At 39.2% G+C, this 12,192-nt stretch overlaps 2 protein-coding genes across 3 annotated transcripts in view; one reads left to right on the forward strand and one right to left on the reverse strand.

The window, feature by feature from the left end:
- The window catches only part of LOC110465143 (WD repeat-containing protein 24-like), a 56,686-nt gene that overhangs the window by 22,502 nt on the left and 21,992 nt on the right, over positions 1–12,192 (forward strand). The window lies entirely within an intron of this gene.
- Positions 1,348–10,098, reverse strand: LOC110465144 (tripartite motif-containing protein 2-like). Its single transcript, XM_021520760.1, has 3 exons — positions 7,863–10,098; positions 3,489–3,492; positions 1,348–1,519 (listed from the first exon to the last, which is right to left on the reverse strand). The coding sequence occupies exon 1, from the start codon at positions 9,529–9,531 to the stop codon at positions 7,924–7,926; it is 1,608 nt and encodes a 535-aa protein (XP_021376435.1). The 5' UTR covers positions 9,532–10,098; the 3' UTR covers positions 1,348–1,519; positions 3,489–3,492; positions 7,863–7,923.

Genomic DNA, 12,192 nt, shown 5'->3' on the forward strand with positions numbered 1-12,192 from the left:
CCTAGCCCATGACTTTCTGTACCTAGACCCTGACTAATTGTACCTAGACCATAACTATCTATACCTAAACCATGACTATCGGTACCTAGACCATGACTAGTGGTACCTAGACCATGACTATCTGTACCTAGACCACGACTAGCAGTACCTAGACTACAACTAGCGGTACCTAGACCACTACTAGTGGAACCTGGACCAAGGCTAACGGTACCTAGACCACGACTAGCGGTACCTGGACACGACTAGCCGTACCTGGACCACAACTAGCTGTTCCTAGACCATGACTAATTGTACCTAGACCATGACTATCTGTCCCTAGCCCATGACTATCTGTACCTAGACCACGACTAGTGGTACCTAGACCATGACTATCTGTACCTAGACAATGACTAATTGTACCTAGACCATGACTATCTGTCCCTAGCCCATGACTATCTGTACCTAGACCATGACTATCTGTACCTAAACCATGACTATCTGTACCTGGATCATGACTATCTGTACCTAGACCATGACTAATTGTACCTAGCCCATAACTATCTGTACCTAGACCATGACTATCTGTACCTAGACCATGACTAGTGGTACCTGGACCACAACTAGCGGTACCTGGACCACGACTTACGGTACCTAGACCACAACTAGCTGTACCTGGACCACGACTAGCGGTACCTGGACCACGACTAGCGGTACCTTGACCACGACTAGTGGTACCTGGACCACGACTAGCGGTACCTGGATCATGACTAGCGGTACCTTGACCACGACAAGTGGTACCTGGACCACGACTAGCGGTACCTTGACCACTACTAGTAGTACCTGGACCACGACTAGCGGTACCTGGACCACGACTAGCGGTACCTTGACCACGACTAGTAGTACCTGGACCACGACTAGGTGTACCTGGACCACGACTAGCAGTACCTTGACCACGACTAGCGGTACCTGGACCATGACTAGCGGTACATTTGCTGGCTTTGTTACCATAATTTCTTAGTTTTGGGCTGGCTCCACCAGTGTCCTAGCTAGATAGTAATGGCTACAGATTTGTAAAGGCTGTTTGGTCTCAAAATTATAATCCTGTGAATGTCTCACTATCTGTAGTCTAGATATTTTACTTATGTCTGGACATTTTACTTATAATCTTGTAAATGTCCCACAATCTGTAATCTGGACATTTTACTTATAATCTTGTGAATGTCACACAATCTGTAGTCTAGACATTTTACTTATAACCATGTAAATGTCACACAATCTGTAATCTGGACATTTTACTTATAATCTTGTGAATGTCACACAATCTGTAGTCTAGACATTTTACTTATAACCATGTAAATGTCACACAATCTGTAATCTGGACATTTTACTAATAATCTTGTGAATGTCACACAATCTGTATTCTAGACATTTTACTTATATTCCTGTGAATGTCACACAATCTGTAGTCTAGAGTTTTTGCTTATAATCCTGTGAATGCCACACACTGTTAGCTGATTGGTAATCATGATAAGTTTCCTTTGTCTCTGATTTCTATGTCATTGCCATGGTAACTAGATATACTAGTTGTTTGGTTACAGGTGTCACACACTGCTGTACTGTAGTAGTTTGACTTTGTTACCCCCAAACAATGACCAAAACACTGCCCACAGGACATCCTCCCTGTCTATACCTACAGCCCATGTATAGACTGTGTCTGTGTCTATGACCCTGAGGAACTCACCACCTCCACTGATGAGTAGGACCCTTTTGTTGTCCCAGTCCCCTATGATCAGGTTCCCCACACTGTCATACACCACACCATGGGGGTTAAATAGTCCACCTCCTGTTTGTGGTGTTGGTCTATATGTACTGGGGATGTCACCTCTATATACAAACAGCTCCTTGAAATCAGTGTCCATCACAACAACATGTTTGTTTCCATCACCACCATCACTTTCACTATTGAAATCAGCGACTGCCACATTGTGAGTGACAGGACACTCTGAGATCCTGTCTGGTGTACACACTAATGGTTTCCCCGTCCCTTTCACCATTGTAGTACACACCATTTTACCATCTGTGGTAAATTTGGAGATGTGTTTGGTCATCCCTACAATGACATGGTTACTGGCTGTAACACATATACATGAGGGTACCTTCTTGGTACTGAATCTCTGTGTCAGGCGTCCTGATACCAGCTCCATGATGTGGTTGTCTCTGTCACAGACCCACAGTGTGTGTGTGGTGGGTGACAGACTGATGTCAATGATCCTGACATTGTGTTTGACCTTCTGTATTGCTATCCCCTTCCTGTCCAGGAGAGTTAATGTGTCACTGTTCAAGTAACTGGTCCACACCTGACCATCAGTGGTGGGACATATAGAATGAATGTAAAATGGAGACCCCCACTCCTCCACTACCTTGGTCTGTGGCAGTAGTTTGTATGTTGTCACTGCTTTCTTCACTTTTGTTTCTGACCGTTGTTGTTGTGTAGAGGGTTGTCCCAGATCATCAGACGTTGAGACTGACCGATCCTGGTCGGTGAACGTTTGACCTTGACCTGAGGTGATGACTTTTCCCAAGGCTTTTTTTAAAAGATCTTGAGGACTTTCATTTGGAGTGAATTTGGCAGTACCCAGGACAGGTTTTACAGGGAGACTGTATGTAGGAGAATGGATCTCACAATATGTATCATAAATCTGTAAGTGTGAACCACGCTGGAGAGCTGCTTTACATTCTTGAATTTGTTGTTTGAGTTGCTTCTCGTACATCTCCAGGTCCTGTTTGTATTTCTTTATCAGTTTCGTATTATCCTCTTCCATTTTGTGGTAAAGAGAAAGTGTCTGTGCTGTTAGCATGTCCAGCTCTTGTTTTAATTTATCTGTTTGCATTGTTAACTTTTGTGACAGATTCTCAAAAGTACTGGTGTTGTCTTTAAGCAGGGTATCGGTAGTGGTGATGTATTTTCCAATTTGTACAAGGTCATTTTTTTCTGTCCTGTCTATGAAGTTTTTAATGTCTGGTTCTTTCTGAGGAGTGATTTCACTTAGCTCACAAACTGGATGGATTTTGTGAATAGAAGAAAGGCATTTTGGACAAACAAGTTCCCGACATTTTTCACGATAAAATTCTAGTTGTCTCCCCTTGTGGTGTATACATGTCGTTAGACCTTTGATACGGAGAGGCATTTGGCTTATAGGGGTTGCCATTTAGACAGAACGCTTAGTTATTTGTTGAAGCCTTGAAGATGTTTTTTGTTCTTGTATAAATATGTTGTTATCAGTAAACACTCACAAATAAGAGTTTGTTATGTAAAGAAATGAAAACTTGATTTTGCTGTCCCATCCAGTAGTATATGTTTGTTAAACATTTAGTAATGTAAAAAAAAACACTAAAGAATAACTACCTCACGATCACTGATGTCAAGGGTTACTGTGATGATGAATCCAAGTTTTCCATTCTATACCTCCGAATAATCACTTTCATTTGTCCATATTTCTCAGCCCTAGAATTCACAATCACATGATGACCTGTAGCTTGGCTGATAAATCTGTCACATACTTTCCTGCTGGCATTTTCGATCAAAACTTAAAAAGTAAAATGTTCGGCTAAATTTGACAATGCTGCTGACTAGTTAGTAATATCAACAAATTTCTGCTCTAGGTACGCCCATCACTGCAGCAATGCGTAGATCTACTTGTTTAAACCTGCAGTTGTACATAGTAAATAACTTCCCTGTTGAGCGAGGCTACCGACAGACATACAGTGATTATAAAGAAATCGATAGAAAAGTAGGTCAGTGGAGTGTGTGTTTAAAAACCTTAGCATTTACACACCTGGTGTGTATCGTCTAAAATGTATGTGTATTCAGTAATACCTGTGTATTGGATAATAAGACATACATGTACTATGGGTAGATATACCTGTGTATTGGGTAATAAGACATACCTGTACTGTAGGTATATATACCTGTGTATTGGGTAAGAAGACATACCTGTACTGTGGGTACATATACCTGTGTGTTGGGTAATAAGACATACTTGTACTATGGGTAGATATCCCTGTGTATTGGGTAATAAGCCATACCTGTACTGTAGGGAAATATACCTGTGTATTGGGTAATAAGCCATACCTGTACTGTAGGTATATATACCTGTGTATTGGGTACTAAGACATACCTGTACTGTAGGTAGATATACCTGTGTATTGGGTACTAAGATATACCCGCTTGGGGGAAATTTATTCTGTAGTAGTTGCTGGAGTTGAGGGCTATCATGTTTTTCAAATGAATGACACAGACACACTTTCAAGGTTACATGGGTTAAATGTGATCATCTTCCTTTCTCTTTCTCACTTAATTTCTCTCTGACTCTACCTGTTTTACTTTTCCCTCCTCGTGTCTCTCTCCTTCTCTTCTTCCTCCCACCTCACTATTTCCATATAAAAATGCCGGTATAATTTATATATATATATTGCGTAAATTACCTTATGGAGTAATTGTTTATGTGCATGTATTTTGAAGAAAAGGACTGTGATAAGTTGTAAAACTTTTGTCCAATTCTTTTGTAAATATTTACAATAGAATATGTTTAAATCAAGACAAATGTTTTAAAAACCTTACACAAACCAGTAGTCTTAGGATCATGATAATTAGTCTTCAGCATGCTTGGATGGAGGATTATCAAGTTTGTTTCAAAAAATTACTTTGACCCACATTCAAGGCCACAGGAGTTAAATTTGTAAATAATTATTAAAGTACTACTAAAAAACCTAAGGTCACAGTAGATACTATTTAGCAAGAAGTAAGCCTTGATAATGTGTTGCTCCAAATAAATGACCTTGACCAAATATAAAATATCAGGAGATTTATATTTTAATGATCTTTTAAGCGTTTAGTGTTAAAGCTTGTTTTTTCTCAATTTTACTGAATTGCAAGATCACAGGAGATGTATATATCTAGTGACTTTGAATAACAGGTCAGGGATACAGCCCATTACGCCTCTTGTTTCTCTTGAAGGTTCAATTGTATTTATTGAGACATAAAATAGTCCGATACTTTTGTCTCAATATGCTGATGATACATCACTTGCACTAGATGGCACAGAACGGTCACTTATAGAATCTATTAAAGAACTTAACTCTTATGCTAATATATCAGGATTAAAAATGAATATTTCAAAAACTCAAGTGGTATGGATTGGTAGCAAGAAGTGTAGCTCAGAGAAATTCCTTCCAAAACTAAATTTACAGTGAGGTAGAGAAAATTTCACACTTCTTGGGATTGAATTTCATGTAAACTTGCATAAGATACCCAAGTTGAACTTTGATAAAAAAATAACAAAACTTAAATCACTCATCAGATCATGGAATAGAAGAATATTAACTCCAATTGGTAAAATCCACATAATTAAGTCATTACTTATTTCACAGTTTAATCATCTGTTTATCTCACTGCCAAATCCAGATGAAAAATTTCTTTCTAAACTTAACTGTTTACTATAGGAGTTTTTATGGAATAGTAAAATAGATAAAATTAAAAAGGGTATCTTAACTCAGGACTACATTGATGGTGGACTTAAAATGGTAAATATTTAGGCCTTTATAGATTCACTCAAAGTAGGTTGGATACGCCCATCACTGCTGCATTGCATAGATCTAGTAAATAACTTCCCTGTTGTACATAGTAAATAACTTCCCTGTGGAGCGACAGGTAACCGACAGACTTACACTGATTATAACTTACATAGATAGTGAAGTAGGTCAGTACAGATTGTGTTTAACCCTTTGCCACACACAAGCCTACACAAAACAGCACTGTACATCAACGAAGGAAATGTACACTGTTAGTTGTGAACAATGGTACAGCCTCTGTTTCAGTTCAGTTTCTTTATTTCCGAGAGCTATCCGACTCATAGGTTAAATGTCAAACAATTACATGCTCATGTAATACATGTACAAGGGATTATTATACAAATTTAAATTGATGAAGTGGAGAGTGAGCTTACAAAGTACACAAGTGGTTTTCCATATCACACATTGCATTCTGTAGATATTGTGCAGATATTCAACCAAATTCTGTATGCACATCCAGAAAATTAATGAGGTATAAGGCTTTTTTTTATTTCGAGTTTCAAGCTATACATTATGTCTCAACAGCATGATACTCACATGTTTAAACTTAACCTCAATAATGTTTACCTACAATATGTCTTGCAAGTGGGGGATATACATTCCACGAATTTGCTTATTTTAGCTTATTACCATGTATAAAGTCCACCATTTATTTTTCATGATAGAACTTTGAGATTCTGGGGCATGTCCCCACACTCCACATTGTCCTATGAATTAAGATGATGGCCAGGACCGACATTACCCCTTCTGACATTGCCTTGACAACGACTAGCAGGACCTAGACCACGACTAGCGGTACCTGGACCACGACTAGCGGTACCTGGACCACGACTAGCGGTACCTGGACCACGACTAGCGGTACCTAGACCACGACAAGCGGTACCTAGACCACGACTAGCGGTACCTAGACCACGACTAGCGGTACCTTGACCACGACTAGCGGTACCTGGACCACGACTAGCCGTACCTGGACCACGACTAGCCGTACCTTGACCACGACTAGCCGTACCTAGACCACGACTAGCCGTACCTGGACCACGACTAGCGGTACCTTGACCACGACTAGCCGTACCTGGACCACGTTTAGCGGTACCTGGACAACGACTAGCCATACCTGGACCACGACTAGCGGTACCTGGACCACGACTAGGGGTACCTGGACCACGACTAGCGATACATTTGCTGGCTTTGTTACCATTATTTCTTAGTTTGGGGCTGGCTCCACTGTGTCCTAGATAGTAATGGCTACAGAGTTGTAAAGGCTATTTGGTCTCAAAATTATAATCCTGTGAATGTCTCACAATCTGAAGTCTAGATATTTTACTTATGTCTGGACATTTTACTTATAATCTTGTAAATGTCCCACAATCTGTAATCTGGACATTTTACTTATAATCCTGTGAATGTCACACAATCTGTAGTCTAGACATTTTACTTATATTCCTGTGAATGTCACACAATCTGTAGTCTAGACATTTTACTTATAACCATGTAAATGTCCCACAATCTGTAATCTGGACATTTTACTTATAATCCTGTGAATGTCACACAATCTGTAGTCTAGACATTTTACTTATATTCCTGTGAATGTCACACAATCTGACAATAGTCTAGACATTTTACTTATAACCATGTAAATGTCCCACAATCTGTAATCTGGACATTTTACTTATAATCGTGTGCATGTCACACAATCTGTAGTCTGGACATTTTACTTATATTCCTGTTAATGTCACACAATCTGACAATAGTCTAGACATTTTACTTATATTCCTGTTAATGTCACACAATCTGACAATAGGCTAGACATTTTACTTATAACCATGTAAATGTCACACAATCTGTAATCTGGACATTTTACTTATAATCGTGTGCATGTCACACAATCTGTAGTCTGGACATTCTACTTATATTCCTGTGAATGGCACACAATCTGTAGTCTGGACATTTTACTTATATTCCTGTGAATGTCACACAATTTGTAGTCTAGACACTTTACTAAAAATCCTGTGAATGTCACACAATTTGTAGTCTGGACAATTTACTTATAATCCTGTGAATGTCATACAATTTGTAGTCCGGACAATTTACTAAAAATCTTAAAAATCCTGTGAATGTCACACAATTTGTAGTCTGGACATTTTACTTATAATCATGTGAATGTCACACAATCTGTAGTCTAGACATTTGACTTATAATCCTGTGAATGCCACACACCGTTAGCTGATTGGTAAACATGATAAGTTGACTTCGTCTTTGATTTCCATGTCATTGTCATGGTAACTAGATATACTAGTTGTTTGGTTACAGGTGTCACACACTGCTGTACTGTAGTAGTTTGACTTTCTTACCCAAAAACATTGACCCAAACACTGCCCACAGGACATCCTCCCTGTCTATACCTACAGCCCATGTAGAGACTGTGTCTGTGTATATGACCCTGAGGAACTCACCACCTCCACTGATGAGTAGGACCCTTTTGTTGTTACCGTCCCCTATGATCAGGTTCCCCACACTGTCATACTCCACACCACGGGGGTAAAATGGTATACCTCCTGTTTGTGGTGTTGGTCTATATGTACTGGGGATGGCACCTCTATATACAAACAGCTCCTTGAAATCAGTGTCCATCACAACAACATGTTTGTTTCCATCACCACCATCACTTTCACTATTGAAATCAGTGACTGGCACATTGTGAGTGACAGGACACTCTGAGATCCTGTCTGGTGTACACACTAATGGTTTCCCAGTCCCTTTCACCATTGTAGTACACACCATTTTACCATCTGTGGTAAATTTGGAGATGTGTTTGGTCATCCCTACAATGACATGGTTACTGGCTGTAACACATATACATGAGGGGACCTTCTTGGTACTGAATCTCTGTGTCAGGCGTCCTGATACCAGCTCCATGATGTGGTTGTCTCTGTCACAGACCCACAGTGTGTGTGTGGTGGGTGACAGACTGATGTCATAGATCCCAGCATTGTGGTTGACCTCCTGTATTGCTATCCCCTTCCTGTCCAGGAGAGTTAATGTGCGACTGTTCCAGAAACTGGTCCACACCTGACCATCAGTAGTGGGACATGTAGAATCAATGTAACATGGAGACCCCAACTCCTCCACTACCTTGGTCTGTGGCAGTAGTTTGCATGTTGTCACTGCTTTCTTCACTTTTGTTTCTGACCGTTGTTGTTGTGTAGAGGGTTGTCCCAGATCATCAGATGTTGAGACTGACCGATCCTGGTCAGTTAAAGTTTGACCTTGACCTGAGGTTATAACTTTTCCCAAGGCTTTTTTCAAGTTATCTTGAGGACTTTCGTTTGGAGTGAAGTTGGCAGTACCCAGGACAGGTTTTACAGGGAGACTGTATGTAGGAGAATGAATCTCACAATATGTATCATAAATCTGTATGTGCGAACTACGCTGGAGAGCTGCTTTACATTCTTGTATTTGTTGTTTGAGTTGCTTCTCGTACATCTCCAGGTCCTGTTTGTATTTCTTTATCAGTTTTGTATTATCTTCTTCCATTTTGTGATATAGAGAGAGTGTCTGTGCTGTTAGCATGTCCAACTTTTGTTTTAATTTATCCGTTTGCATTTTTAACTTTTGTGACAGCTTCTCAAAAGTACTGGTGTTGTCTTTAAGCAGGGTATCGGTAGTGGTGATGTATTTTCCAATTTGTACAAGGTCATTTTTTTCTGTTCTGTCTATAAAGTTTTTAATGTCCGGTTCTTTCTGAGGAGTGATTTCACTTAGCTCACTAACTGGATGGGCTTTGTGTATAGAAGAAAGGCATTTTGGACAAACAAGTTCCTGACATTTTTCACAATAAAATTCTAGCTGTCTCCCTTTGTGGTGTATACATGTCGTTTGACCTTTGATACGGAGAGGAATTTGGCTTATAGGGGTTGCCATTTTGATGAAAAGCTAGATTATTTGTTGAAGTCTTGAAGATTGTTTGTTGCTCTTGTATTAATATATTGTTATCAGTAAACACTCACAAATAAGAGTTTGTCATGTAAAGAAATGAAAACTTGACTTATAACTGTCCCATCCAGTAGCATATGTTTGTTAAACTTATAGCAATGTAAAAACACTGTAGAATAGCTACCTCACTGTGATGATGAATCTAAGTTTTCCATTCCACACATCTCAATGTTCACTTACATTGTCCGTATTTATCCAGCCCTGGAATTCACAATCACATGATGAACTTCCCTCTAGCTTTGCTGCTGATAAATCTGTCACTTTCCTGCTGACAATGTAAAAGTTTGATCTAAACTTAAAGTCAAAAGTTCGGCTGAATTTGACAATACTGCTGACTAGTTCAGTAATATCAACAAATTTCTGCTCTAGGTACGCCCATCACTGCGGCAATGCATAGATCTACCTGTTTCAACCTGCAGTTGTACATAGTAAATAACTTCCCTGTTGAGCGAGGTTACCGACAGACATACAGTGATTATAAAGAAATCCATAGTAAAGTAGGTCAGTGGAGTGTGTGTGTTTAAAAACCATAGCATTTACATACTTGGCGTGTATTGTCTAAAATGTATGTGTATTCCTGTGTATTGGGTAATAAGACATACCTGTAATATGGGTAGATATACCTGTGTATTGGGTAATAAGACATACCTGTACTGTGGGTCGATATACCTGTGTATTGGGTAATAAGACATACCTGTACTGTGGGTCGATATACCTGTGTAATGGGTAATAAGACATACCTGTACTGTGGGTAGATATACCTGTGTTTTGGGTGACAAGACATACCTGTACTGTAGGTAGATATACCTGTGTATTGGGTAATAAGACATACTTTTACTGTGGGTAGATATACCTGTGTATTGGGTAATAAGACATATCTGTACTGTGGGTAGATATACCTGTGTATTGGGTAATAAGTCATAACTGTACTATGGGTAGATATACCTGTGTTTTGGATGACAAGACATACCTGTACTGTGGGTAGATATACCTGTGTATTGGGTAATAAGACATATCTGTGCTGTCGGTAGATATACCTGTGTATTGGGTAATAACACATATCTGTACTGTCGGTAGATATACCTGTGTATTGGGTAATAAGACATACCTGTACTGTGGGTAGATATACCCCTGTATTGGGTAATAAGACATACCTGTATTGTAGGTAGATATACCTGTGTATTGTGTACTAAGATATACCCGCTTGTGGGGAAATTTATTCTGTAGTAATTGCTGGAATGGAGGGCTATCATTTTTTTAGCTCACCTGGCCCGAAGGGCCAAGTGAGCTTATGCCGCGGCTTGGCGTCAACTTTTTACTTTAAACACATTCTTCTCAATAACCAAGAGGCCCAGGCTGATGATATTTGGCCAGTAGCATGCTGGGATGAAGGGCTAACAAGTTTGTTCAAATGAATAACCCTGACCCACTTCCAAGGTCACAGGGGTCAAATGTCGTAAAATCTTCATACGACTTCTTCTCAATAACCAAAAGGCCGAGGGTACTGATATTGGGCCTGTAGCATGCTGGGATGAAGGGCTACCAAGTTTGTTCGATTGAATGACCTTGACCCACTTTCAAGGTCACATGGGTCAAATGTCTTAAAATCTTCAAACAACCTTTTCTCAATAACCAAAAGGCCAAGGGTACTGAAATTGGGCCTGTAGCATGCTTGGATGAAGGGCTACCAAGTTTTTTCAAATGAATGATCTTTTCCCACTTTCAACCTAATGTCCTTATTCAAGTTCAGAGGCGTCATATGTTTAAATCTTTAAATAGGTTCTTATGAATCAAACACTGATATTCTGCCTGTAGCTGTTATTTAGTCCGCTATTAAGATTACAAGTGTGAGATTAATACCAGGTGAGCGATGCAGGCCCATTGGGCCTCTTGTTTCAAATGAATGACACAGACACACTTTCAAGGTTAAATGGGTCAAATGTGATCATCTTCCTTTCTCTTTCTCACTTATTTGCTCTCTGACTCTACCTGTCTTACTTTTCCCTCCTCGTGTCTCTCTCCTTCTCTTCTTTCTCCCACCTAACTATTTCCATATAAAAATGCCGGTATAATTTATATATTTTGCGTAAATTGCCATATGGAGTAATTGTTTATATGCATGTATTTTGAAGAAAAAGACTGTGATAAGTTATAAAACTTGTGTCCAATTCTTTTGTAAATATTTACAATAGAATATGTTTAAATCAAGACAAATGTTTTAAAAACCTTACACAAACCAGTAGTCTTAGGATCATGATAATTAGTCTTCAGCATGCTTGGATAGAGGATTATCAAGTTTGTTTCAAAAAATTACTTTGACCCACATTCAAGGCCACAGGAGTTAAATTTGTAAATAACTTTTAAAGTACTACTAAAAAACCTAAGGTCACAGTAGATACTATTTAGCAAGAAGTAAGCCTTGATAATGTGTTGCTCCAAATCAATGACCTTGACCAAATATAAAATATCAGGAGATTTATATTTTAATGATCTTTTAAGCGTTTAGTGTTAAAGCTTGTTTTTTCTCAATTTTACTGAATTGCAAGATCACAGGAGATGTATATATCTAGTGACTTTGAATAACAGGTC

The sequence above is a fragment of the Mizuhopecten yessoensis genome, unplaced genomic scaffold (assembly GCF_002113885.1).
Source record: "Mizuhopecten yessoensis strain PY_sf001 unplaced genomic scaffold, ASM211388v2 scaffold11057, whole genome shotgun sequence".
Classification (NCBI taxonomy): domain Eukaryota; kingdom Metazoa; phylum Mollusca; class Bivalvia; order Pectinida; family Pectinidae; genus Mizuhopecten; species Mizuhopecten yessoensis.